Source organism: Grus americana, chromosome 1, assembly GCF_028858705.1.
Source record: "Grus americana isolate bGruAme1 chromosome 1, bGruAme1.mat, whole genome shotgun sequence".
NCBI lineage: Eukaryota > Metazoa > Chordata > Aves > Gruiformes > Gruidae > Grus > Grus americana.
In genome coordinates this window covers 196,547,160-196,574,072 of record NC_072852.1, presented here as the reverse complement: position 1 = coordinate 196,574,072, position 26,913 = coordinate 196,547,160, and the positions used below count along the sequence as shown (strand labels likewise).

Here is a 26,913-nt window from a genome sequence, read left to right as displayed (position 1 = left end):
GAAATACTTGTTTTCATGGTGTAGAGCATCTAAAACCCAGTTTGCAATGCAAGGTTTCTTTCCTCATAAATTTAAGCTAAACATTTTCACATATTTGCCCCTGAAGAAATGAGTATTTAAGAAGCCTTGAGAAAAATAAGATAAGCAACGTTGACCAAAATTTTACATGAAGGAAAAGAGAAGGCTACAAATAGATATGCAAAAGTTACTTCATTTTTTTAGTGTGGTTTCTCTTAGCGGTCTCTTGTGAGCGACAAAAGTTTTTGAGGAAATCCATAGCTTGCTTTAGCTGTAGGAAGTGGTGTAGATACTGGTTTTAAGCTGGTTAATTTTCAGCCTGTTTTTTATCACTATTACGTAAAAATGAAGTGTTCATGGTCTGTTTTCCATCCTATTGAATAGACTTGGAGTTGTGTTTGTAATGCTGGTTTCTAACATTTACATGTTAAACTTGTTGAAGATAACTCTTGTTTTCTTTCATTACTTTTCCGTGGGCCTTTAGTAGACATTGGATCTGGGTACTTCCACTGAAAAACTTTGAATATGTTATCCTCCATTTGCGGCAGCGGGGAGACTTATTTAATTGTGAATTATAACCGGTGGCTTAGCAGAGCAGTAAGATTACTCAGTTTTTTAGATTGAAATCATGTATATCTGGGGTTTGATTTTTCTTAACTTTCTAAGCTTTAATATGAGCCTTTGTTTTACACCAGGTTTCAGAAGGACCCAACGTGGTCAGAAACTGGAGACAGGTATTTACTAAAGCTCTTTCGAGATCACCTTTTCCATCAGGTGACAGAAGCGGGTACTCCTTGGATTGACCTCAGTCACATTATCTCATGTCTTAACAAGGTACACTGTACTTGGGTTAGCTTTTAAAAATTTGTTTGGGTTAACTTTCTTTAAAATAATATTCCACTTCAAAGCAAGTTGCCACTGGTAGGTTAATTCTGTTGATTTAACTGATGGTTATTTTCCCCCTGTTTTGGATGAAAACAATGTATTCACTAAGCTAATATTCAAACATTTATGGATATTTTAAATAAACTTAGTACATTAATATTAAAACTTGGAATTCGGTAATACAGTATGAGATACAGTATTAACTTTTCATCCTAGGATGCATTGAGTACTGTGGATAAGCAATGCTGGTCCCTTTATGCTACTCTGGTCTTTCAACACAGCATAAAGGATCCATAAAACCCCTTTAACTGGGGGAGGTTTCTGCTGATACAGTTATCACAAAGGATGGTCATAAGGCAAGAGGATCCATTCCTAAACTGTGCTGGCCAGAGTAGGAGACAGGAGAGCATATCAGGAGGGGAGCTGCAATAGAAATTTGTGCAAAATCCTTACCATCTAGGACAGTGATGGAAAATTTCTGTGACTTAAAATGTTAAGTCCACTTCTGATAACTTTCCTAGCCTCTCCAGCCCTTCATTTTCCAAGGTCGATTTAACAAAGCTATTTGCAGTTTTCCAGGAGCTGCACCACTAGCAAAATTTTACCTGAGCAGTCTCTTGATTAATAGTGGGAGATGTGCGAGGGACCACAAGATCTTCAGTAGTCATAGAACTTGTCTTGCTCCATAAATTAAAAAAAGTACAAGCTGATTATTTTTTTTTACATTGTTTTGCCAAACTTCAGTAATTCATAGGAGAATGAGATGATGCTATTTCCTTTTTTTTTTTTGTAGCTGCTTGTCATTCCACTCACCCCATAGAGAATGGTGATGCAGACACTGACAATATACAGTTTGAGTGGCTAGTATTTTCTTTTCTAGGATTAGGATAGCCAACTTTCTCTTCCAGAAAAAAATGAAATATATTCAGATCCTTTGACATGTAACAGCTGACTTAACTACAGTTAAATCTCTTTCTAAATTGTCAAGGCTTTTAATCTCCTATTAGACCACTGCTGTGCATTTCTTTAACCTCCTTTTTATCTTTCTGATTGGTGTCTGTAATCACTTTAAAAAGGACATTAAAGGGATTGAGGCTAAATCAAAAAGAAAGCATGTTGATACTCAAATAGGCAGTGAAATGCCATCATGATTTGAAAGCAGTGACCCGTACAGTACTGTAGCAAGAGGGGACAGTCCTGAATTCATAGGTCAGGTAAGAGATGGTGTCAAAGAATGCCTTGTTCTATAAATGTTCATGGCTTACTTGTTTAAACAGAGGCTCTTCTCTTCTGTGGTTGTGGGCTCAGCACACACAAAATGTAAGGCTTACAGAACTCTACTTTGGAAATACACTCTAAAAAACCACTTCTGAAACTGTAGCATGCGTTAGTAGAAGTGGTTATTTGGGCTTTCCTGCAACACTCCAAAAACATTCCTTTTGAATGAAAATTAGCCTATTGTTTTAAAAAAACAAAAAATTATCTTCAGTGTGGTGTTTTGGGGATCTTTTCAGCTGAGATAGTGATTTATGCCTCCACAGGAGGAGAGAAAGCAAGCCATAAATATCGATGTCTCTAGTTAGCTGTGTGGCTTTCTTAATACAGATCTTCCATATCCTAAATTCAGTAAGGTAATTCACTTATTTCTTGAATGATGCTAATAGGAACAGTAGACAATATTTTGCAAACACCTTAATCGTGGTAATATTTTGTAATGGATGTTGGAAGAGACTGATGGTTTTATCCTGCTCTATAAGAATTAAAGCTAATTGGCTTGCTTTCATCCTTCTGAAGCTATTCACAAAGCATGAACTTTAAATTTGGGAGGTTCCAGCTTTTAAGGTGATGCTCAGAACATTATTTTAAGACAAATGCAAGAAATTTCTAAATTGCTGTGTTGCTCCAGACAGCAGCTAGTGGAACATCTCAGTGACAAGTGTAACTGTTCTGCTGCTGTTCAGTGTGTTATAATACATTTTTTTTAATCTTGCTGGGGTTGTATTTCCAAAGATCGTCTCAATAGCGTCATATTCCACTTGTCTCTGCCCCACCTTTTGTGTTAGAACAAGAAAGTTTGTAGTGTCAAGTATTTGAAAATATCAATACATCGACTAAAACAGAGCTACAAAAGTTTTGTGTTGTAAGAGTCTGACAATTCTCCGTTGATGAACATTTCTTGCAAAGTGAGGAGAACATCAGATAGAGTTTTGGAAGGGACTTCAGCATGTGAAGTAGGATATTCCTCTGTTCCAAATTAGGATTTAGTGGTACATCTGTAAAGTACATAGTGTAACATAACAAATTTTTAATATTGAATTTGAGAAGTCAGAACAAAACATGAAAACAAACATGGAACAGACTCTAATCTTTAACCTCAATTTATCTATTTGTTTATGGATTATAACTAGTTGGTTTGGGGTTTTTTTTATTAATGGAAGAAATGTACCATACATCTTAGGAACTAGTTTGTTTCCAGTACTGCCAAAAACATGAGGTTTGGGTTTTTACTGGTTTTCAAACTACCTGGGGCTGGTCCATCCATTATTTCATTTTAGAGTGGGCAAGAAGTAATTTACATACCCTGTGTGGAGGCTTGTGGATCTTATGTGCAAATGTAATGTCAAACGTGGGTTTGTTCATCAGGAGCTATATGGAAATCATGCTAGGCTTTCTACACAGGGTAAGATAGCATTGCAGGATTATTAGCTTTATGGAAAAGGAAGAAAACAATGGTAACCTAGTCCAAGGGTCTGGAATGTCCATCAGGTTAAGACCAAAATGTCTCGATTTCTTGGCAAGTACATTGTTGTGGTGCAGCTCAAATGTGCTAACACCACAGAAAGGAAGGATCTGAATCGCACCACAACAATGTACTTGCCAAGAAATTGATTGCTTTTGTTATTGGGGAAATGTTTTGCCATTTCTTTCACACTTCTTTTATTTTATCTTTTGCATTCTTGTTACAGTTAGATGCTGGTGTGCCAGAAAAAATAAGCCTCATTTCCAGAGATGAGAAGAGTGTACTTGTGGTAACTTACAGCGATTTAAAACGCTGCTTTGAAAATACTTTTCAAGAACTGATTGCAGCCGCAAATGGTCAGTTGTAGTATTTGCTGAAAGCATGCAGGACATTGCTGAGGAACTTAACCAATAGCAAATTGCACTACAGCTGAATTGTTGTTGTCATCTCATTTCACATTTGGGAAACAAACAGGAGATGAGCAAAGCTGCTTGCACTTCAGTCAGGTACACTGTTACTTGAAGGGAAGAATGTTTCACTTATCCTAGAGCTAAGGCTGCCATTGGAGGCTTTATCTGTGAAGAATTTATTTTAGATTAAGGAACACATCAGGTGCATGATGTTCCTGCTTTTATTTTTTCCACTTGTATATGCACTAATTTTAATTTTTTTAAGACTTTTCTGATCTCTGAAGTTTTGCCACATTGTATACTTAAGGGAAACTCTTTGCAAGGACATTTCTGGGATACATTTTTGTCACTGAGGATATAGCAAAATTTATTCATTTTTGATATTATTTGCACCCAGAATAGCATAAAGGACCAGGTAAATAATTTAATAGAAATTGTGTTGTATTAATGACCGTTTAGTTCGTAACCTCTGTAAAAGTGTGTTGTATGCAAGCTCTGTATGCCACCCACTGTTAGCTCAAAGAAATGTGAGAAGACGAAACTTTTAAAAAACAGTCAAGCGAAGTATCGGTGAATTGACAAAAAAAGGAAAGTAAGTCCCCTGTCATTTGATTTAAACTTTGTCTAAGCAAAGTGACGAAAATAGCGTAATGGGAAACATCTATAATTTAAGGAGCATATCAACCTTGCTCTAAACACAACCAGCGCCTTTTAAAAACTGTTTGTACGTTTTCCTGCTAGTCAGAAGCATTTACATTTATGCAATTTTTTTAATAGATTTTTTTTAAAGAAATTGTTTAAATGCCTGAAGTTTCAGGAGTGTATTACTTTAGGTTATTTACAGTATAATTTTTGTATAAAGTTCTGTTCTTTGAACCACAGCTTTATTATGGTACGCTACACTGGATACAGATACAAAGACACTGTTAAAAGAAGATTAACTAAACACAGCAGTTGTCTGGCATCAAGAGGTTTTCGAGTTTTACAGCCTGAATCTGGAGGGATAATGATCTGCTGTGCCTTTGCAGTCACTGCTTAGCCCAAAGTAATATTACTTTTGATAATACTCAACACATGAATATTCCTGAAGTAATTCAGTCTCAAAAGTCTGGAATTTTCCTCCTCAATTACCTTTCTAATATTTGGACATGCAGTTGTCTCCAAACTTGGGTATTCATGGGATTTCTAGTTAAACACCTACACTTTGATACTGAAGACTGCCAAATATGTAGGAATTTCCTTTCTTAAAGCAGTAGTGAAGACTGTATCTATCCTTTCCCAGCACTGAATGTTTTAATAGCACTGGGTGCTCACCATGAAGAAAATGTGGAAACTCAAAAGGTCAGGACAGACTCTAAGCACTTGCAACTGATGTTACTGACATCAATTTTAATAATTCTCAATATTTGTAGTTTTCAGAGAAGTTTTTAATATTTCTCTGTCCACTTTTATAAGCTTTAAAATGATTCTCCGCCTTGAGACTTGCATCAAGAAAAAAGCAACTCTCTTCACATCGAAAGCTTTGAAGACTAGGGACATGCTTTACACATTTTAGAAAATGTGGTTGAATCCACATTAGGTAGCATCAGTTGTTGAGTTTAAAAATCGATTATTGTTGCATTTGATCGAATGAATTTTAAAAGGAACATAATGTTTAATATTCAAACGATAACAGTTGCCAGAATGTTCTTTTTAATATAAAAGGAACAGGAACTTTGAAAAGTGAACATGCAAAACAGTCTTTTATCATTAGCTCATGTATTTGAGGAAGAGCAGCTGTCTTTTATATGTTTTTTGACAAATCATATTGTAATTCTTTTGTACAAAAAAGAAGTACTTGTATTCTAGAAGAAATATGAAATGCTTAATTTATAAGCGGGCTGAGGTTTTTTCCAGTATTGTTTTCTTTGAAAATGAAAGGGGATCATCTGTTGAGTTGTGGGGTTTGGGAACCTTTGAAAATTTAATTTGTGGACCAATATTTTGTGAAAGTGTAAGGCAGGGGTAAAATAGGGCTTGAATTCTCATCCTTTTTAGACCAGCAAACCACCCTCTGCAAGACATGTCTAAATTGCAAACCTGTGTGTATTTGCATAATGTCAGTTTGCTTCAGCCCCTAGTAACCTCAGGACTTGGTTTAAAAATAAAAAGGTAGACAGCTAATAAGTTTTCATACATAATGTCAGCCAGAAAATATTTGGTGTCAGGTAATACATAAAATAAAAGTTGAGCTTTGTTTTCTATTTATTTCATTTGGTCTGTATTTGGGAATGATTTGAACAGTCTGAAGTTCAGCTTGGGTGTTTTTTTGGGGAGAGCCCTTCTACCCCATTTTAATTCCATGTAGAAGGTTGTCCTAAAGTTGTAGTTTGATCCATTCATAGGAAGAACTGTGTATCTGTATTTAAAAAGAGCAGCCACCAGGATGTGCCCTCCCAGATGGGAAATTTAATTCTGACCTTCCTATTTTTTACAGCTAAAAGCACAGAAGGGACAACCTTTGAAATCATTTGATGTTGGTCATTTTAATTTTTGTAACTGTTTCAAATTCTGTTGCTGTATTTACTATATTGTAAATATTTTGTTGAGGGTACCTATGTATTTTTGATTTGCCCTTGTTTCAGTAATTCAGGTGTCAACTGCTTCCCCTAAAAAGCACCAGTATGTTAAGTTCTAAATGTCATGATCCCAATATGTGTTACTCATCTTTAATCCTGTTTTCATTCTTCATGTGTACAGCAGTATTTTTAATAAAGAATACCAGAAATAACGTGGCCTTATTTTTGACAGTGTGAAGTTCTGAAGTTGGATACAGGGCTTTTCGACTTTGGTACTGGAATTGTATTTCATTCTCTCATATTTATTTTGTATTCACTATGTCTGCAATGCAGAGTTTAAACAAGCATGAGTCACAAAGTTCATGTAGTGCTTGTCACTTACACATATCAGGTGTCCTGAAACTTATAGATGTTTTTGACTGGGATTATACTAATACACATTTTCTTAACTCCCAAGTCTTACCTGCTTCTGTCGGATCAGGTCTGCTTTTACTAGACAAGCCCTAATCTTGAAAACTCTGTTAATGTACCCTTACTTTTGTGTTTGAGCTTTTTTGCCTAATAACAAAGTGTATTAATTTCTCTAACAATTTGCATGTGGAGTGATGACAGCTTCATTTCCCAGAATTATTTTTCTGTATTGTTAACCAGCAAAGATGAGATGACTTACTGGTGGGGTAAAATCTCCTATACCCATCCCATCCTGGCCATGCTTGTGTAATGTGAAATTTCGTGCAATACATGTGAAATTGTCAATACCCCCTGCATACATTTAACATGGAATCATTATCCCTTAAATTGCAGTGATTTAGGAATTTTATTATGTAAGCTGCAGCGAGCTTGATTGATGCACTTATGGAGTCTCTGGTTTCCTTCATGGTAATGTGCAGCAACAGCTACACAACTCCTGCGACAGTGGATGATCCTGTTACGTTCTGCCCGCCCCCCTCCCCCGAGAAAGCTTCATCTCTTCATCTCTTCATCTCCGCTTCCTTCCAGCACTTGTGTGTAGTTTATCTGCACGTAAGACATCCCCTTAGATTATAAAATGCTGTATAGCAGAGAGCACTTGACGGCACATCTCTGTGGAGGCAGCACCCCCAGCTTCTGATGGATGGGGTGAGGATGTGGAGATTCTCCGAGGAAGAGAAAGCATCTACCAGGCCTAAGGTGCTAACTCATGTCACAGTTGGTTCAGAATGGGCTTCACTGGGGACACCTTAGCTCTGTTTGCTGTGCTTTTGTCTGTACCAGATCTTCTAGCTGCAGAGGTAACCGGGCATGGGGAGCAGTTGAATGGATGTTTGTCAATGGGCCACTTTGTCTTCCCCCATCATGAAACCTTGCCTCTCCCAGAGGCAGAGTTGAATTTTTGCCTCTAGACAACAGTAAGCGCTCCTTACGCTGAATCTAGGGGATGTCGCTCACACAGGGAGCAGTATGAGTGTCCATCACTAAGTCTGCTTTGCTGTGTGAGAAAGTGTGCCTCCTGTGCCGTTATTCCATATTCTCCCTTGATCACAAAACTGGCCCACGGGGATGGATTGTTTGCCAGATGTGTCCGTGCTGCCTGATGCCGAGTCATCTGCTGCAGCAGTCTTTGACACTGGATTGACTAGTTTGGCAGAACTCTGCGGATTCTTTCAAAAGCAAACTTTATTATATGAATTTAGCAGTCAAATACATTATATGAAGACAGAAAATGCAAGATAAAATAGGAGTTATTCACATCCAAAGAAACCTAGGGGGTTCATATAAAAGTAATCTGTAGTCCAGTTTTCTTAAATATTTATGCACAAAAAGCATATTTATATATTTACATTGTGCAAACATTTCCTTTGAGATGCATCATCCCATAACTATTTTTGCTCAATTAGAGATAGGAAACAGTTCTTAAACTTTCCTTTTGTTTTGATCAAAATCAAATATACTTTACCAGCAAGAGACAGTGCAATAGATACTTAAGTGATGATCTCTTGGCCAGGAAGTTCTAGAATCGATATTTAGCTTAGAAGTAGTGTTACATGTTTATTTTACTTGAATATCCAAGAACATTTTTCTTTGTAAATACACAAAAGGACATTTGCCTTTAAGTCTGTTAGTGGGTTAAATTCACAGCTCCTAGGCTGAGTTTTAAGAGGTCAGAACCATATTATATGTAGCACTTGAGTTATTGTGGATCACAAGAAGCTGAGATTGGGCAGTAGTTGTTGATTTAGAAGATGTCAGGGCTACTGTGTTAAATGGCCAACTCATTTTAACATTGCTTTCAAAGGTGAAAGGGGATGGTGTATCTTTACGCTTCTTGAACAAAGAGCATTCATGCCCTTTCTGAGATGCTGTACAAAAGTCTGTTGGAAATGAATGATGCCTTTTTATTCCTGTACATGTGTATTGGTAACTAACCTGGAAATTTAACTGTCTTCATAGAAAAGCTGCCCTAACTTTCCAAGGAGGTTGTCTTATTGCTACTGACTAATATCTTCAAAGTCTCTAGTGATCAATTCATTTAAAGTCTATGCAATTTAGTAGCTATCCTGCCGTTTCAGACAGATTCCCATAAATAAAATATAATCAGTGCAGTGTTAGAAGGTCCACAAGGTTTCGTGGACAGAGCTTGGCTTTAATATATCTAGCTTGTGGTTTGGTTCCAGTGTGTGTGTGTTGGCGTATTGACAAAGTGCAAAACTTCAAGAACATTTACTTGATTTCAGCAGGCTTGTCCAAACCAAATTGATCTGTATTTGCTGCTGTTGCAGCCCTGGCTCTGATCTAAGTTCTCCTCTCTCCTTGCCAATTGCGTATTGCAATACGCGTTTGAAATTCTTGCCTCGCAGGACTCCTTACCACGTTTGCCACCCAAAGCAGTAAGACCCGTTTGATGCCCCATCCCCAGCTAGCTAATTCAGCTTCCCCGGAGCATTAGCCTTCCCTCAAGTTTCTCAATAGTAGAGGTTTTACTAAAAACCATGAAGTGTGGTTTGGGTTTTTTTGTTTGTTTCTCTCTTCTTGAAGAATCCTTTATTTTCCAGTGCCTGACAGGGGCTCCCGAGGGCTCCCAGTGCTTCTCCCAACTGGGATACTGGTGCTGCACCTGGGGCTAAGCAGAGGCTGGGTGACCTGAGCACAAAATACCATCCTGCTGCTAGGGACCAAACAGCAAACTGGTTTTCTCTGTGATGATGGCCATCCAGGTTTTCAGAAGCACTGGGCAATTTTAGTGGCAGCTGTTGGTGTTCAGCATTGGGAAAGTCAAGGCCTAAGCATTAGTATTTTGCTATATTTTGTATATGCTTGTTGCAGTTTGTAGAAAAGCAGATCACTAAGATTAAGCCAATGATATCTTTTTAAATTTTAGGATAATTACAATTATTTGGGTCAAAGTTTTTAAACTGACAGTGTTTCAGAAGAACCTTTATGGATTAAATGCATATTTAATTCTTGGTCTAGAAGTACTTAAATGGGTGGCTGAGAATAAAGGATGACAGAGTTGTAGTCGGGAGGGGGAGAATGGCACACTTTCACTTTCTCCAGCACCATGTTGCCATACGTGTATCTTCGCTTGGAGTCACTGAGCTGGTCGCAACTGAAACTGCAGAAGCTTCTTGGCTTGGTTATCCCAGAAAGCACCGACTCCTTGCTCCTGCTGGCACCTTTCACGCTGTAACAGAGCAGCGTCACTGTTAGCATATTTAACATGTATGGGTGCTTGTTTTAATGACTTGAGCAAAGCCACATCACAAGCAGCAGCTTTGTTGGTCTCACATGATGGGAACGGCATTGATGCAGATGGGATCGCTCAATGGCAGAGTGGAAGAGCCCTCCTGTGTCCCCTCGAGTCCCCTTCTGAACAGGAGTGCTGTGACTGAATGTCATTATTAAGGTGCTTGTGTTCATCCTAAGTATTAGAGACTTGGTGCTTACAGGGGAGTACTTGATTGCTCAGCCTAAGCTGTAATTGCTCATTTGTGGCAGGTGCTAGGGAGTGAAACCATTGCAGGGTGAAGTAGTGTGGAGTGTCTGACATTGCTGCTGCTGCGGGGGTGAGCATCCCCAGAGGGTCCCTGCACTTAAATGTTCTTCCTGAGGGAACTGGGTGGGTTTTGAGCAGGAGTGAAGTAATGAAAGGTCTCAAGCCTCGGAGCAAAAGCAGAAAGCTACTAGGTGTTCGCAAAGCCTAATGCTGGGATGAATTTTAAGACAAATGGCTGATATTTGTGAGAAAGGGTACAAGGTCTGGGTATCTCCTCTTTTAGGCTTCTCTCAGCAGCAGACGTGAACTGCTGGTTTGAATTAGAGTTTTCCTGTCCCACAAATGACCAGTTATCCTATAGGCTGCCTTTTATAAGATGCCCTTTACAAGAGAGGTTTAGTGTCTTCTCAGTTGAGCCACTCTTAAAGACACTGTTTGCCTTGCAGCGCTTTCTCACCCGTATTCAGAGCGCGCAGTGCTTAAAAGGGCTCTTTCAATAATGAAGAAAGTTAAGGCAAAGAGAATTTTCACACCATTGATCTTAGATACCAAAGATTTATCTGTAGACAAAGGATAAGCCAGAGCATTTTCCATCACTGATTACATGTGAAATCCTAATGTAAACATATGTTGGACTGTAATGCCTAAATTTAGATTCCCTCCCCTGTATTTTTATAAGTTCATGGACACTCCACCCCTTTCCATTTATAAGGTCAGGAGTGTTGGCAGCCCTAGTCCTGAATTCCAGAGAAGAAAGTCAGAACATCTGTTGAGGCTTTTGGAGCCCAGGGTTTTGCTTTTCATTTTAATTTGCACTGTTACATCTTTAAGTAAAGTACAGAACTGGTAGCACAGGACCTTTCTTGATTAGGAAATGGAGAAGTAACCATTTCTCTTACATGCTACAGCTTCCTGAATCTTTAACTCACAAGCCTGTGTGCTTTTTAAGGAGTGTGGTCTCTGTCTTCTGTCCTACTGTCAGAAATTGGGGGGTCCTCCCAAGAAGACCACCCCATTACATTTGTTTGTAGATGGTTGGAGTTAATGAGGAGGAGCCCTCATGATGAGGATTGCAGATGCATCCCATATTTTTATATTGCTTCTGTTGGCAGATGGACAAGTAATTGCCTTGGGATAAATTCCATAACTATGTGACAAGGTTAGTCACAGACTCAATAGACTTTGTGATGGGTTTAAAGAGAAATGCTTCTGTGATTTACGTTGTAATTGTGAGTCTTAGGGAGCAGTGGGCTGGCAAAAGCGGAGCATGCATGCGAAGCTATGAGCCTTAAAATCATCACGCTTTGATCCTTTTGTTCATCATCAGGCTTTTGCATCTTGAGAATTTTCTTGTGAGCTAGACTTGGCTTCTACTTTAATTAATAAACCTTTATACCAGTAGAGCTGCATTGATTAATTTTGCCTTGGGTGCACTGCTGTACCTGGCTGTACGCTCCCACAGAGCTTTGAGGCAGCCCCTGGAGTTTAGAAATCCTTCGGCTTCATTTTCAGACTGAGCTTACAGTCAGTAAAAGTTCCTCTAGTTGTGGACTGCCTCCTGTCTGCTCTGGGAATGTAAATTAGAAACTCTATTTGGTTTTTAATTGGGATCACTTCTTGGAGGAAACAGCTACTGCTTTCCTGACAGATTTGAGTGGAGCGAGGTTAGAGGCTGGCTGCAGCTCTGGAGATCATAGAATCACAGAGTGGTAGGGGTTGGAAGGGACCTCTGGAGATCATCTAGTCCAACCCCCCTGCTAGAGCAGGATCACCCAGAGCAGGTTGCACAGGATCCCATCCAGGCGGGGTTTGAATATCTCCAGAGAAGGAGACTCCACAACCTCTCTGGGCAGCCTGTCCCAGTGCTCAGTCACCCTCAGAGTGAAGCAGTTTTTCCTCATGTTGAGATGGAACTCCCTGTGTTCCAGTTTGTGCCCATTTTCCTTTGTCCTGTCGTTGGGCACCACTGAAAAGAGTCTGGCCCCATCCTCTTCACATCCGCCCTTATGAGCATTAATAAGATCCCCTCTCAGTCTTCTCCAGGCTAAACAGACCCAGCTCTCTCAGCCTTTCCTCGCACAAGAGATGCTCCAGTCCCCTGATCATCCTTGTAGCCCTCCGCTGGACTCTCTCCAGTAGTTCCTCGTCTTTCTTGAACTGGGGGGCCCAGAACTGGACACAGAACTCCAGATGTGGCCTCACCAGGGCAGAGTAGAGGAGGAGGATAACCTCCCTTGACCTGCTGGCCATGCTCTTCTTAATGTACCCCAGGATACCATTGGCCTTCTTGGCTGTGAGGGCACACTGCTGACTCATGGAGAGCTTGTTGTCCACCAGGAGTCCCAGGTTCTTCTCTGCAGTGCTGCTTCCCAGCAGGTCAAGCCCTAACCTGTACTGGTGTCTGGGGTTATTCCTCCCTAGGTGCAGGACCCTACGCTTGCCCTTGTTGAATTTCATTTGGTTCCTTTCCACCCAACTCTCCAGCCTGTCCAGGTCTCACTGAATGGCAGCGCAGCCTTCTGGTGTATTGGCTGCTCCTCCCAGTTTAGTATCATCAGCAAACTTGCTGAGGGTGCACTCTGTCCCCTCATCCACTGACCCCTGGGCTACACCACTAGCTACAGGCCTCCAACTAGACTCTGTGCCGCTTGTTCCAGCTCACAAGTGGTGAAATTCACAGCCATTTTTCTGGATTAGCAATTTGCTTTGACTCAGAGGTTTGCTCCAGCCTTAGGATTTTGGCTTGCTTGGGTTGGGCTTTTTCACCAATACTGAAAAGCTAGAAAAGAGTTTTGCAGTTGGGATCCTTTCCACTTGCAAAGGAGCAGAGTTCAGAAGATTGCTTTTTCTCTGCCCCCACGCCTTTCTATTGGGATCTTGTTACCTGAGGCCCTACTTTAGGAAAGACCTATCTCTGTCTATGCTGTTCACAGTATCACTTGTTTTCATCCAATAGGAAGTCCATGACATGCAGCAACCATTTCTGTGGTGCTCCTGACCACCACCTGGGCTTGAGGGGCTCCCCAGGGTTTGGGGTGATCCTTGTTTCCTAGAGTGAAACCAAGGGTGAGCTTTGCGTATTAGTGTCTTTCCCTCCTCAGCACTGGAAGCCTGAGGGGAGGGGACTTGCCTGGGTCAGTGGGGTACCCCCCCACTGCCAGGTAGGCTGGCTCCCTGCCCTCCTTTTGGGTTGGTCACGCTGAGTAAGCACCAGTGCATGCATTGGCTCTCTCCCGGAGTCAATAGATGAGTTTCCTCTGAAACAAACCCTGGGTGCACTTGTGGGGATGCACTGAGTTTGTCTCTTTGTACCCAACGCAGTCCTCCAGCACTGTCATGACAGACCTGGCCCCGCCAAGTCTGAATCCTCTAAACGTCACATTCCAGGGCGTGCACACACCCTTGTGCTGGTCTGAAAGCATCACCCCACCTGGCTGGCTCGCATGCAATTTCAGATGCTTCGAACTGTGAAAAGAACCCCACAACAAGCCCAATCATTCTGCCCTGGGCACCACGGAAATGAGGTGAGCAGGGAGCAGCAAGGGCACGGCCCCACAGCACCCTCGGCCTTGGCTCAGCACCCACCCGCTGGTACAAGATCATTTCTCTGCATCTGTGTCCTAAACCACAGTGTTTGAGGGTTGCAGCGTGATGGTAAGTGCCCTGGGAGCGGTGAGGTGTGCCGTGAAGGTGACCTAACTGTAAGCTGCTGCTAAGATGGGGGTGGCTCCTTCCTCAGCCTGGTGCTGGCAGCAGCTGCCCTGACAGTGAGCTGCTACTGCTCGCTCAGAACATATTCTGGGGCCATTCTTCTGATAATCCAGTGACCTGAACCAGCTGTCTGCAAGGCAAGCCAAGCAGAAATGTCAGCACAAGAAAGGGGATAGGACCAAAGAGCAGGATGCTGGAGATGCAAGGGAAGAAGCAGGACTCTGCATCTGGTTAGATCAGCTTACATGTATCAAACCTCTCCAGCACTCATCTTGTCCAGTGTTCAGTACTACTTTCAGGGGTATTTATTTACTGCTCCAATTTAGCCTAAGTAAAGGATGCTTAGTTAAGAAGCTACCACTTTTAGGAATGCGTGCAGACTAAACGGTCACTGTGTACAGTCACATACATGAGTGCTTTTTGGCATAGTGCTACAGTACCACTTGTTTAGCTTACAGACCAGATGACCTTGTATGTTCTCAGCCAACTGCTCTGTTTCCCTGAGGATTTACATTCTAGCAGCCACTGTTGATTTCAATTTTTTTCCCATCCAAGCATTCCTTTTCCTTCTGCAGCTGAAAATGCTCCTTAAAGCAGTTCCAGAGGGATGCTTGGGGCGCGCTCCATCTATTCCATGCCACGCAAAGAAAAAAGGCATTTCATACATTTCATTTGGAGCGGTTGCCATGTTGTCTCTGAGACTGACAACAGCTTTCAGAAACGTCACATTTAGACAAAGAAAAAATGGGTTAAACCAGTTCTAGGAAACACTGCATCCTTTGGAGCCCTATTCCTATTCCAAGCTCTGTAATAGCAGGACTATGCTGGCTCCTCAAAAAAGAGTATGGAAAACTGTCTCAAGTACCAGAAAATTGTTCACAAGCCTCTTTCCTGAAATGTCAGTGGTCAAGGCAGAAGAAAGGGTTTTCTAGCACTTGTTTGGGGTGGCTTGTATCACCCTGGCTTTGTCCCGCATGAGCAGAGCTCCATTGCAGACTCCTGCCAGCAGCACGTTTACCCTGCACACCATATATTTTGGCCGTGTGAGCGTGCATGCTCTCGTACATGTATTTCTATGTGTTTAACCAACGCCCTCTTAGTCACTGGAGTTTTTCTTGAAGCAAGCCCTCTCTGCCTTGACTGCACGTTTCAGCCAGCTCCAATTGTTCATCGAGACAATACTACACCTCCCAGCCTGCCCAGTTGTAAGTCGCTGACAAATTCGGCACAGGCAGAATGGCGGGATGGCCTTGACCTCCTGCCGGCGTAAGATGAATGATGGGTTGGGCCTGGGCAGTCCCTGGGCTGGTGGAGAGCAGTGAGCAGAAACCACCGCAGACACTGCCAGCTTTGCAGCGGCTGGGAACTGAGACACCCCCGGCATTGAAAAAATAAACATTTCCCATTTACAGGGAGTTCATGTCAGTGCAATGCAATTCTTAGAGCAGCCCTAGTTCCCTGCTCGGGCAGCTGTCAGGAATTAGGTGGAGGAAGGTGGCCAATATATTAAAGTGCTTAAAGGCAGGAAGAGAAGTGAGGCCCTCACATCCATCTATTGTAAAGTTGCCACTTTAGCATCCTGAGCCCATGGGTGTTAAATGGGCCGTGCTTAGCTGAGTCATGGAAAAGAAGGGCAAAAACAAGCACGGGGAGCCTTGTCCCAGCTGGGATGCCCTTGGGGACTTGCAGAAACAACTGCGAATCCTTCATAGCCACACGTTCCTCCTCCCCCTTGCCAAGGGCTTGTTTCCTACAGTTACCTTCCTCTACCGTGGTTTAGTGCTCTCTGGCACTCACTTGTCCAGCCTGGCATTAAGTTGAGGATCAGGCTGATCAATAGGCCGCTAATAAATCATATTGGTGATGTGCACTGAAGGGCTTGAGGGTTATTCATTTTCTCAGAGGTGTATGGAGGGTTAGGTGTGATTGACTGCTGACTCAACCGAGCAGGACACACCTCAACAAGAGAGTTTGCAGGGACTGGGGACACCTCAGCTACTTTCATTAGGCATGATTTGGCACAAGGACCTTGAATCTTCCTTTGCCCTCTAAAATGAGAAGAAGAAGGGAACATAATATACAGACCCAAAGAGCATCCGTTTCTGCTTGCTGCCTGTCCATGTGAAGCGTTTCAGTTCTTCTGGAACCAGCACCATCCCACTGTCTGCTTGATAATCCTTGAAGAAAACAGAAAGATGCAAGCCTATTAGGTGTTAACTGTAGAAAGTTATTTTTGCAATGGACTCAATTCCTCTTTGGTCTGATTTTCAGCATCCATTTGTTCGTTTATACTCAGGGAGCTCTAGGAGACAGTGGCTCCGTGCTGCTGGAGGTGCTGCAGTGCCCAGGTATTTAACGGTGCCTTTCCAAACAGCCCTTGCTTTGGGGTGCAGCAAACACATGCTGTTAACACAGATACAGAGCGCTAAAAGAAAAGTGTCTACACACGATGTGAGGTTCTGGCCAGCCTCTAGTTCAACCCTGAGGGCACTACCATGCCTTTCCCACCTCCCAACGCTTAATGTGTACAACTGGGTCACTAAAAGCTTCCCCCACCCTCTCACCCATGCCCGCTCCCACCAGGATAGTGTGTGTGCCCTGTTAGTAGACGTTTCCCCAGCCTGTCCACCTGATAACAGGACTGGTTCCTACCAGGGACCTCTGATGGAAATGTGACCCACAATTCTTATTTGTGCACTACTATTCAGATAAAAACATAAATCCAAGGGGTTTTAAGTGGCTCTCCCACACCAGTGGGACTCAGGCGGGACTCTGGCAGCAGTACCTTGCAGGCTTACTGGCACCAGCCATTTCTTATCAGGGAAGGAGTGTTTGCAGCCCATGGAATGGTCAGCAAGGATCTCCTGACCCCAATTTGTAGGACAGTGGGATAGCACCATGCTGCAAGCACAGCTAATCTTGCACCTTGCATCAGTAGAGCTGACAAAGCAGTAAAACCCCATCTTGATTCTCTCTGTATAAATCTGTCACACAAATAAAAGGAAATAAATGGCGTACCATTTGGCCCAAGAGTCACTTACGTTAAATACAAGCGTTTCCTTGATGGGAAGCTCTTCAAATGTCTTTATGCGCTGGGGTGGTTTTATTTTGAAAGTGTTTATGTATCTGTTCAACAAAAAAAGCAGGACAAGTTTTGGTGAGGGTGTGAAGTGCGTAAGCAGGAAGCGCTGGGTATTTCTCTGTTTCTTTAAGCAGTTGCCAAACTGTCATTGAGGTAGTTTACACAACAGGGACTTGTTAACCAGACCCCATCCAAACCTCACTCCCCAGCCCTGGGGTGCACACAGCTGCCCCTCCCAGAGAGCCCGAGCCTGGTGACCTGATCCCAACGGAATCCCAGCGGTGGTGGCTTGGCAGCTGGTGGGACACTCAGGCCATGTGGGGTGTCTCTGGGTGTTTTCTCCCAGGTCCAGGTCCAAACCAGGCTGTGCAGCAAGCTGCAATACCCAGGAAACAAACTCAGTGCTTATCATCTCACCTGACGTTTTCAGTGCTTGCACAGTTTGAGCTTGTAACAGGAAAATTTTCAGTGCACAAAGGATCAGATGCAGGAGGAAACCCACTTTCCTTCGTAAATATAGTATTGAGGGGTATGTAGTCTTTGCCTTCCTAAACGCAAATGAGAAATCACAGTGTTACTCCTGGGACCGTGCAGCTGGTGTCCCCTGCCTCGGTGACAGCACGTGGTCGTGACATTAGTACCTGCTGGACGTTTGCTTGCAGCAGGTCGCCCAGCTTTTTCACCAGCTCAGAGAACCTTGGTCTGTCGTTGGGATTGCTTCGCCAGCAGTCCAGCATGATTTGGTAGCTGTGAGGACAGAAGCAAAACGAGCACATGGTGGGGTTACAGCTCAGTTTGATCCAAGGCAGTGCAGTCTCTGACAGCTTGTCATCAGTAGCGTTAACTCCCGAGCCTGCCTGATTTTATGAAAATGCTCTCCATCACCACTGAGGCCTCTTACTAAAAGTAAACAGTAAACTTTCTACAAAAAAAGAAAAAAAAAAACTTCTTCCCGCAAGACACTGGGAAGACCACATCAGAAGAATAATTTAGCCAACTAGTTGTACTTTCTTTTCTTATTCCTAATTAAGCATTAAACCTTTTATTAAACGTCTATTAACTGGCAATGTTTAAGTTAAGGCATCCTAAGATGACTTATATGAATGTGTCACTTCCTCGTATTGGTCAAGTCAAGCTTTCCTTCCTGCAATAAAATATGTGGAAGAGGAAAAAAAAAAAAAGTTCTTATCTACTGTCACTAGGAAAATAAAATTAGCCAATGGGTAATACTCCCAGATAGGCATGGCTGGCTCGCATCCTTTTTCTTCTTCCAGAACTATTTTTTGGTAAGTGTTGCTATTTAGAGTCATGACGTAGCACTCAAAAAAGCATCGAAGACATCTACACGTACTTATTTTGCCTCCAGAGGTAAAATAGCCTGGATATATTCACGCTCCTGAATGATTTGTGCCACGGGGTGCGTGTTGGGTGCACTGCAGGTGCCTCCCCAGGCAGGGCGCTCCGTCCCGCTCCCGGGGTGGAGGGGCTGCAAACTCAGGGTCTCCCTTGGACCTCCCCAGGCCTCCAAAAAGGTGTTGGCCGTGCAGCAGCAGCTGAAGGCTGCACCTGAAGGCAGGGGACCAGGGAGGGACAGGCAATGTGGTGGAAGGGCTCAGACAAACACCGCAGACGACACGGGCTGGGAGGCTACGGGTCCCCATAACCTTCCTGTGCCATCAGACACCGTCTCCAGGAAAGGGTGGACCCTCATCACCCGAGTGTTTGCGAGGAAGCCTCCGCTGTCGCTTCCTAAGTTAAGACGACGTTAATAATGTCACATTCCTCCAGCACTTATCTGTGTGCATGTCGGTAAATATTAAACCTGCAGAGGAATGAATGACCTTCCTCCTCCAGGCTGCTCACTCAGCTCCCCTCGGAGCCCAGCCCCGGTGGTGCCCTGGGCTCAGGTCCATGTCCCTCCTCACCCTCTCCTACCCCATGGGAGGGTCAGGGGGCCAAGGGTTGGGGGGGATGCAAGAAGATGCTGATGACAGCAAGAAGATACGAGGCAGCATTGCGGTTTTTTTTTTTCCTTTTGTTGGCATGGGGTACTTTTTGCAGAGACTCGTACATCGTCTGCAGGGCAGCCCAGGAGGGCAGCAGTACACAACGCAAGTAGAGAAAGGCATCTTACATCTCTTCTGTCGCTTGCTCCGGGGCTCGCATTCTTGTGCCTTCTTTTAGTCTGCTGCAGAAATCTTCATCTATTTGGACTCCTGGGTAAGGAGAGGCACCTGGCGATGACATTGGGACAACAGGGTCACACCCCCTGAGCTGGGTATCTGTGACCTAGCCTTGGCCCTACACATCCCCCCCCCCCCCCCCAAACACTTGGAGTGTGCAGCATCTGCTTGCAGAGCTGGGAGCCTGGGGGTGTCCCCCCGCAGCGAGGTCTGGCCCCACCAGCTCCCACAGGCAGGGAACTGCCGCTGACGGTGCTCCAAGCCCTGGTCCTTGGTGAGGGGCAGGATCAAACCCCGTACTATTGGTGGTGCTTACCTGGCCTGAATGCAAAAAATAAATATGAATTTGACTTGAAAAGAATGCCTCAAGAACAGACAAGTCTGATCTCTTTATGGTTTGGACCACCACAAATTCTAGTAAGCAGAGTATTAACAAACCCTAAATGCTCAAAACCACCTTGAAAATAATAAAATCATGGGGTTCAATCAGATCACAGTACATTTGCATTATTTCTCTAGTTTCTGTGGTTTTAAGATGCAGCCTGATCGCACTGTTGATCTTTTTTCTGTAGATAAGAAAACATCAGGAAAAGGGAAAATGAAATTAAAAACACAAAAAACCTCTCTGAGAGTCAGACAGTCATCAGGTTCAAGGAGCTGGGGCTTTAAGAAAAAAAATAGCGGGTATTATGAGGCTGACCATAAAATCACAAGAGTTGGCAGGCTGACCAACAACATGTATTTAAACTAATAAATGATTGATTGTCCTGAGAATTGTATAGTATTGTTTCCTCTGCTGTTCGCCTCTTTTGTCAGCCTCTATGTTGAACCCAATTAAGATTCTTCTATTCTGAAGGTCATTGTTGTTCCTGCTCAGTGTACATCTTGCATCCTGTCTTTTCCACGTGAAAGAAAGGGGGAAAAAAAAGAACTTCACTGGGTTTTAATTTTGGATTGCATGCTCTAGTTCATCTTGCAGCATCTGTGCGGATGCTTGGTCGCCTGCTGCGTCCAGCGGCCCGGGTGAGGGGGGTGCTGGGTCCCTCCCGGACTGGGGCGACCGCCTGGTCTCAGGCTGGAAATGGGGGTGACACAGCCTGAGACATGCAAAGACTTCTGTGTGTGTGGCTCCCTTGCTCCCACAAGAGAAGTAAGGAGCTATTGAGGGACACCCTGCCCATGGTACTTGGTGTCTTGAATACTGTCTGTGGCACAGGAGGCGATGCCTCAGTCCCTGGCAGCTGCCGACCCAGGCCCCCAGCTCCATGATATCCCACAGGCTTCCATATTTAATAAACACACCTAAAATTTTGCCCGATTTTCCTGCTTTGCACCATCAGTCAGACAAAGCACCGTGACTGCTCCAACTGTGCTGCCCTGCACCTCTACCAAGGTTTTCTACAGGGAAAAGAAGGAAGCTTAGGTTTTGCCCATGGCAGAAATAGGTGGTAAAGTTCTCAGATAGCTGTGCTATCAATTACGGCTTTCAGCCTGGCAACTCAGCTTTCAGTGCCCTTACAAGCACCAAAATTTCCAGTTCACAGGGGTGTGATACACACAGTTCTCGCCTCTACCCCACACCCCACCTCTGCCTGATTTAGGTCTTTCCTTATTAAAGACCTGGCAAAAGCCTGTTGAAGATAATACATGTTTTTCCCCAGGCTGAAGTCCCCGCCGCGGAGTCCAGCTCCCAGGGTGCAGAGTTAACGTACCCAGAGAAAATATCTCCCACAGCAAAACCCCGTAGGACCACACGTCGCTTTTTGTATTGTAGATTTTATCGAATATGGATTCTGGAGCCATCCACTTGAGAGGAAGTCGAGCCTGTAGTAAAAGGGACAAACCTGACTATTATTTTCAAAGCCTAAAAGAATTTAATCATAGATGAATCAACTATATATTGTTATGTAAATAATTACCATTCAAACATGAACCTGTGGGCAGTCAAGATAAACCCACACTCATTCAGACACTTTCTTAACAAATTGTCAACGTAAAAGGCTCTTTTAAAAATATGTGTGGCACAAAACGCCAGAGACTGGAAACCTGTGACCAGAGTGACCAGGCCTTTTCTTCATGGGGATGTGGCGACATGCAAGAACAGAGGTCTCTTGCCAGCATCCTGGAGACAGGGAAGAAAACCCAATGTGCAAGCGCGAATCATTCTGTGATGGTGTCAGAGACGTTCTCAGCGAAATTTTCAGAGCCTGAATTGCAGGAGTGCGAAGCTCCCTAATTTCAGCCTGTTAGTGTCTCCTGAGCAGTCCCCAAGTTAGGCAAATAGCACTTCAGAGCTAATATGTAGTGCTGCAAGTCTTGAAAGCTATTTTTGGAGGAGGGAATAGCTGGCAGGTGGGTGAGACCTCCAGAAGGAGACTCTCTGTGTGACCCCAATGCCCACGCCAAATTCCCACGGCATCAGTGGGCGCAGGCACGGTTTGCTGACCCGGTGTTCAGGGCAGGCCTGCCAGGGGCTTTACTGCCTGCTGGTTACAGGAGAAGCAAAATAAAAAGAGTAGGTGTTGCAGGCGGTGAGCCCAGCTCGGCTGCTCGAGGCACCACGAGCGGTGCTCGGCTCTGGCGTGGGTGCACCGGGGAACACGCACCTTGTTTCGATGGGACTGGCTTCCTTGAAGGAAGTAAGTGGGTCACACTGCAGAGCCAGCCAAGAAACCAATGCCTAAAAAACGTCTAAAGTATTAACAGGGCAAAGCTGTGAAACAGCATGTCCAAGCTTTACACTTGAGGATACAAATGCTTTCCAGATCTACAACGCATCTGGATAGCTCATCTTCACATAAAAAACAGCGATAGCTTTCAAGCTCTTTTAAGTTCAGGAAATGTGAACGTCTACAGACCATTTTGGTGGACAGTTTGAAATGTTATGTTGTAAACATTTGGGTAAATAAATGGCATCTTGACTTACATCTCCTTTTCTCACATAATCAGGATTCTTATAAGTATCTCTTGCAAGGCCAAAATCACAGATCTTCACGACATTGTTCTCAGATAAAAGGATGTTTCTGGCTGCCAGGTCACGATGAATGCACTATAATAAAACAGTTTCACAATCAAACTGCATTTCCTTAATCCTGCCCACAAATTTCCTGACTGTCTCCCATATCCTTTTAAAAATTATTATTATGATTTGAGAGATCAATTTAACATTTTTTTAGGAAAGTTGACTGTAGTTTACATGAAGTTACTGCAAGCAGTGGCAGTTCTTTAAGAAATAAATAAATTCCCAACTCCAGAAAGTGATAAATTTTTAAGCCTCTTACATTTGCAGGGAAAGCGCTGATTCACTTGGAGCTCCCTACCTAATATAAGTTGAAATGAAAACAAAACAAAACAAAACAAAACAAAAAAAAAACCCCACCCAGAAAAACCCACCACACCCAAAATATCTTCCCTGAATGAATGAGGTTGACCCATTGCCTTCAGCCATGATCCTGTGTTTATGGACTATGGAGACTTGGATAAACACGGCGTTATATTTATAACACCAAGAGGAAAATGGCTCTTCCTTTGGGAGCTGTCCCAAGGAAGGTGTCACTAAAACATGTGATTTCACCTCTGAATCCCATCCTTCTGCAGGGAAAAAGCCCCATTGCCAAACTCACCTTTCTGGAGGAGAGGAACTCCATGCCTCTGGCCACCTGAAAGCTGTAAGAGATCAGATCCTCCATAGTGAGGGGCAACTTGTAGAGCTCAGCAGCATCTGCAAAGGTGGAAAACATGGTTTGTTACAAAGATTACCCAGAAGTCAGTTATTTTCTCCCCTCTTATTGACCCTATTACTCCCATAAATTCAGTCTTCGTAGAGTAGTATTTGAAGGTCAACCCACTGTCACTGGAAACAAAAATAATGCTTGCTTTATACCCCGCACTTTGGACACTGCTGTGTTTTCCCCAAAGATAAGAAGCAGTCAGAAGAAACAATCACACATTTTCCTGTCAGATTTAGTAACCCTGGAAATAATCTTTTTTTAAATCTTCTACCCTCTGGACATGACCCTTTGAGCGTCTCCCACGGATGTTTATTAGGGTGATAAATGAGGAAAAAAATTTCAGGGATGCACAGTATGTTGTAAAAATATCACAGACCGTGTAGGGACAGGAAGGAATTAATACCTACCCTCCTCGTCCTCCTCCACATCACTTAGACTTTTATCTTCCTGGAACCCAGAGCTTGCGAAGCTCTCACTGCTGGTGACACTGGCCAGCCTTTGTTTTTTGCCTTCCACCGGCTCAATATCCTTTTTCTCTTTCATTGGCTCTCCTTGCAGAGAGGAGTCCTTCAAACAAACAGAGGAGAAGAGGTGCTACATCAGAGCGACGGAGGGGGTGGGAGAGGAACAGAGCCAGACTTGTCGCCTTTCCGCTGGGAAATGCTGGTCCGTGGCAGGTGTGGTCACGTCTCCCACGGGCACGAGTGTCCAGTGCCACTGCAGCAGGCGGGGGCTGGTGGCAGGGCTGCGCTCCACCAAGTCTGCCATCCCCAGAAGGCAGAAACATGGTGGCTTGGGAGCACCAGCACACAATTTTTGGGGCACCCCGGGTGGTGGGCTACTGCTGATGAGGTGAGGATTTGCAGGGTCCATGGATGGACATGCTTGCTGGGCAGTGGCTCATCTCGGCCTGAAATGAGACATCTGAAAGGGCCTATTTCTCTCCAGTAGCCACAGAAGGAGCCTGGTGGGATGAGTTGAGAAGGATGTGTCCACAGCGCAGGTGTCCCAGCCTTCTCAAAATAAAGTTTTTTGTCTCAGGCTGCTTAAGGCACCTACCTCAGTGCCCCTGCACAGTGCTTGGCTGTAAGCCCTTCCAACAAGGAGCAAGGGCACTTTGTGTTTGAAATACAGCTGCTGTTGGAAGCAACTACCTCTCTACCCCAACACCTTTATCCAATGTTTTCATGTTACCATCAATGACAGTTTAATTGGACACACGCAACACTGCATGGAAAATGCTTTCCCACTGCTACCTGGAGAGCAGCCCAGCTGTCCTGCCATCCTCTTGCCTCCTCTCCCCTTTCCTCTTGTTCTGCAACCATCTCTCTCTCCTGCGTACGCTGGTGCAGAGCCAGGTTCCCTCCCTCCCACCTGGGTGACCTTCCCAGGGGTGCTGGAGCACCGAGACCAGGCAGGCTCCTCACCAAGGCGGGGCAGGGGGGGATGTGGACAAATCCCCCAGGGTGGACCCCGCATACCCATGCTCCCTGCTGAGCCTCCTACACCAACAACCGCACGTTGGAGGAGGCGGCTGCTGTGTTTCATGCAGAGTCCGACATGGATGGCCTTGGGAACGGAGACTCAGCCAAAGCCCTTTGGAGGGAGAGGTCCTGCTGAGCGTGCCCTCCTGCTGAGCCCTCCCAAAAAAACCCTGAGATGCTGCTGAGCTTTTGGTACAGCTGAGCGGGGGTTTTGAGGACTGCCGTTCTGGGACCAGGCTCTTAAATCCCACTTCAGAGCCCTTAATCCTTTGGGAGATTTTGCTGAAAGCACACAAGCAGAGATATAGTTGGCACATTTGGGTTCAGGTTTGTAATAAGAAACACGCTGTGGATTTGATTCAGAGGGCTGTGGGATGTGAGGACAAGACTCTAATCTCTTTTCCTCTTGATAGCCCTTCTCCTCACGCAATAAGAAGATTACCTGCAAATCTCTGAACATTAGGGTGTCTTGGAACACGAACTTTAAATGGCATTATCTCGGTTGTGTTCCCAGCGATACTGAAATCAGTGGGCAAAACCACTTCCTTTGGCTTTGCTGACACCAGCCTCTGAAGTGACCCCAAGCTCAGCAGGAATGGGTTCGTCAGCAGCGGGGTGAGAGCATGTGGGGACACTTTGGATAGGATTCACTTCCTCTCACTGTAGATGGCTCCATCCGAATTATTCACAGCAGTCTCCTTGCAGTCATGGGAGAGAAACGAGCCATTTCTTGGCACAGCACATCCCACACCAAATATTGAAATAGCTCAGGTGAACTGCACCCAAAAGCCATTTCTCTCCTTTGGTAGAAGAGAGTCTAAGGAGACTAGCTCAGAGGCTGACATCTACATTACCAACACCTGTGTTAGGTAAGACGAACCCTACCAGAGGTATCTGCCTCCTCACCTTGTTGGGGCAGAAAAAATTCCTCTTGCTCTTCAGGTAGTTTGATAAATTCCCATATTTGCAGTATTCAACAATCACCATCAGAGGCCCTGGACAAAAGGAAAGTGCATTTTGAGCAGCATAAAGCAATTCAAGGGGTCATCAGTTCTGAGAGAAAGAATAGTCTTTCATGCCCAGAGCTTTACCTTGAGTCCAGAACAACTAGCGATATGTCGTAATGAAGTAGAAGGCTGCTTGAAGGACACTGGACATGTTAGCAAAACAACACTGTTTCTGGAAATTAGGGAAGGGCCTAATTTTTGAAAGCTGGGTCATGAACCTGGGTCCTGAGGGACCCTCCGTTTCCTCTTCGAGCAGTCTGTGTTCAGACTGGAGTCCCGCAGCCCACACACACTTGTTGAACTAAAATAGGTGACATATCTAAAACAAATGATCGCTCATACTGGCCTTTGGATTAAATATCGTGAAGGATTTTACAATGGTTGCCTTGTGATTCATTGTTCAGGGCCAGCAGCCAATATCCCTTGTTCCCAGCCTTTCTAGATCGTGTTTAACCTGAGCTTGAGCAGTGAAGTGGGTGAGATAAAGGCCAACAAGTGGCATGGTCCTAAATTCACACTTCTCATGTTACTACTAAAACAGAGTTTAAATAGAGAAAATGTTTAATCATTTCATTAAATGACTAAAAATCTCTTTTTCTTTTCCTCTTTTTTTTCACCAACCACAGGACAAGCTCAAATATTTCAAGTTAATAACTTGACCTCTGGATGAAAACCAACATGGCCAACTGACTGTTGCTGGGAGGTGATCCAAACCCATGATCAGTGCAGTGCAGATTTTTTTACCTCCATTTTTCGTGCAAGCTCCCAACAAATTCACAATATTGAGATGATGACCAATGTGGATCAGGATTTTCAGCTCAGTCATCAGTGCTTTGTACTCGCTTGCTGTGGCCCCTTCTGTAAAGGCAAAATAAAGTCAATGTAAAGAACTGGTCCTGCTGAGCTTTACCCCTTCTCGTCACTTTCCATTGAAATAACCTCCATTACTGGATGTACTTCATATGTTGATGTTCTTTTTCTATTCCTCCCTGCTCAGCATCCTCTTACTCGCAATAAAACCTATAAAAAGTTAGGCACTCAGCTTCCTCCCAGTAGACTGTTATATTTAGAACTGAGAGAAATTTTTTTCACATGAATAGTTTTGTCATTTCAGCCAAAAAAAATGAAAGA

General features: G+C 43.9%; 2 protein-coding genes across 7 annotated transcripts in view; one reads left to right on the top strand and one right to left on the bottom strand.

Moving 5' to 3' along the window:
• The window catches only part of PAN3 (poly(A) specific ribonuclease subunit PAN3), an 81,974-nt gene extending 75,157 nt beyond the window's left edge, over nt 1-6,817 (top strand). For all 6 annotated transcript variants that reach the window (XM_054817746.1, XM_054819369.1, XM_054816873.1 and 3 more), the window contains 2 exons: nt 714-852; nt 3,870-6,817. In XM_054817746.1, the coding sequence (XP_054673721.1) occupies nt 714-852; nt 3,870-4,010 (280 nt within the window). In that variant the 3' untranslated portion in view covers nt 4,011-6,817. The remainder of the gene's footprint in view (nt 1-713; nt 853-3,869) is intronic.
• A 1,442-nt stretch (nt 6,818-8,259) lies between these two features.
• FLT1 (fms related receptor tyrosine kinase 1) overlaps nt 8,260-26,913 on the bottom strand; it is a 115,610-nt gene continuing 96,956 nt past the window's right edge. Inside the window, exons 19-30 of the mRNA XM_054812701.1 lie at nt 26,527-26,640; nt 25,682-25,770; nt 23,699-23,858; nt 23,184-23,281; nt 22,487-22,609; nt 21,273-21,384; nt 19,512-19,611; nt 18,019-18,124; nt 17,795-17,925; nt 17,337-17,421; nt 16,381-16,472; nt 8,260-10,272 (exon numbers count right to left, since the gene is read on the bottom strand). Coding sequence (XP_054668676.1) covers nt 10,068-10,272; nt 16,381-16,472; nt 17,337-17,421; nt 17,795-17,925; nt 18,019-18,124; nt 19,512-19,611; nt 21,273-21,384; nt 22,487-22,609; nt 23,184-23,281; nt 23,699-23,858; nt 25,682-25,770; nt 26,527-26,640 — 1,415 coding nt within the window. The 3' untranslated portion in view covers nt 8,260-10,067. The remainder of the gene's footprint in view (nt 10,273-16,380; nt 16,473-17,336; nt 17,422-17,794; nt 17,926-18,018; nt 18,125-19,511; nt 19,612-21,272; nt 21,385-22,486; nt 22,610-23,183; nt 23,282-23,698; nt 23,859-25,681; nt 25,771-26,526; nt 26,641-26,913) is intronic.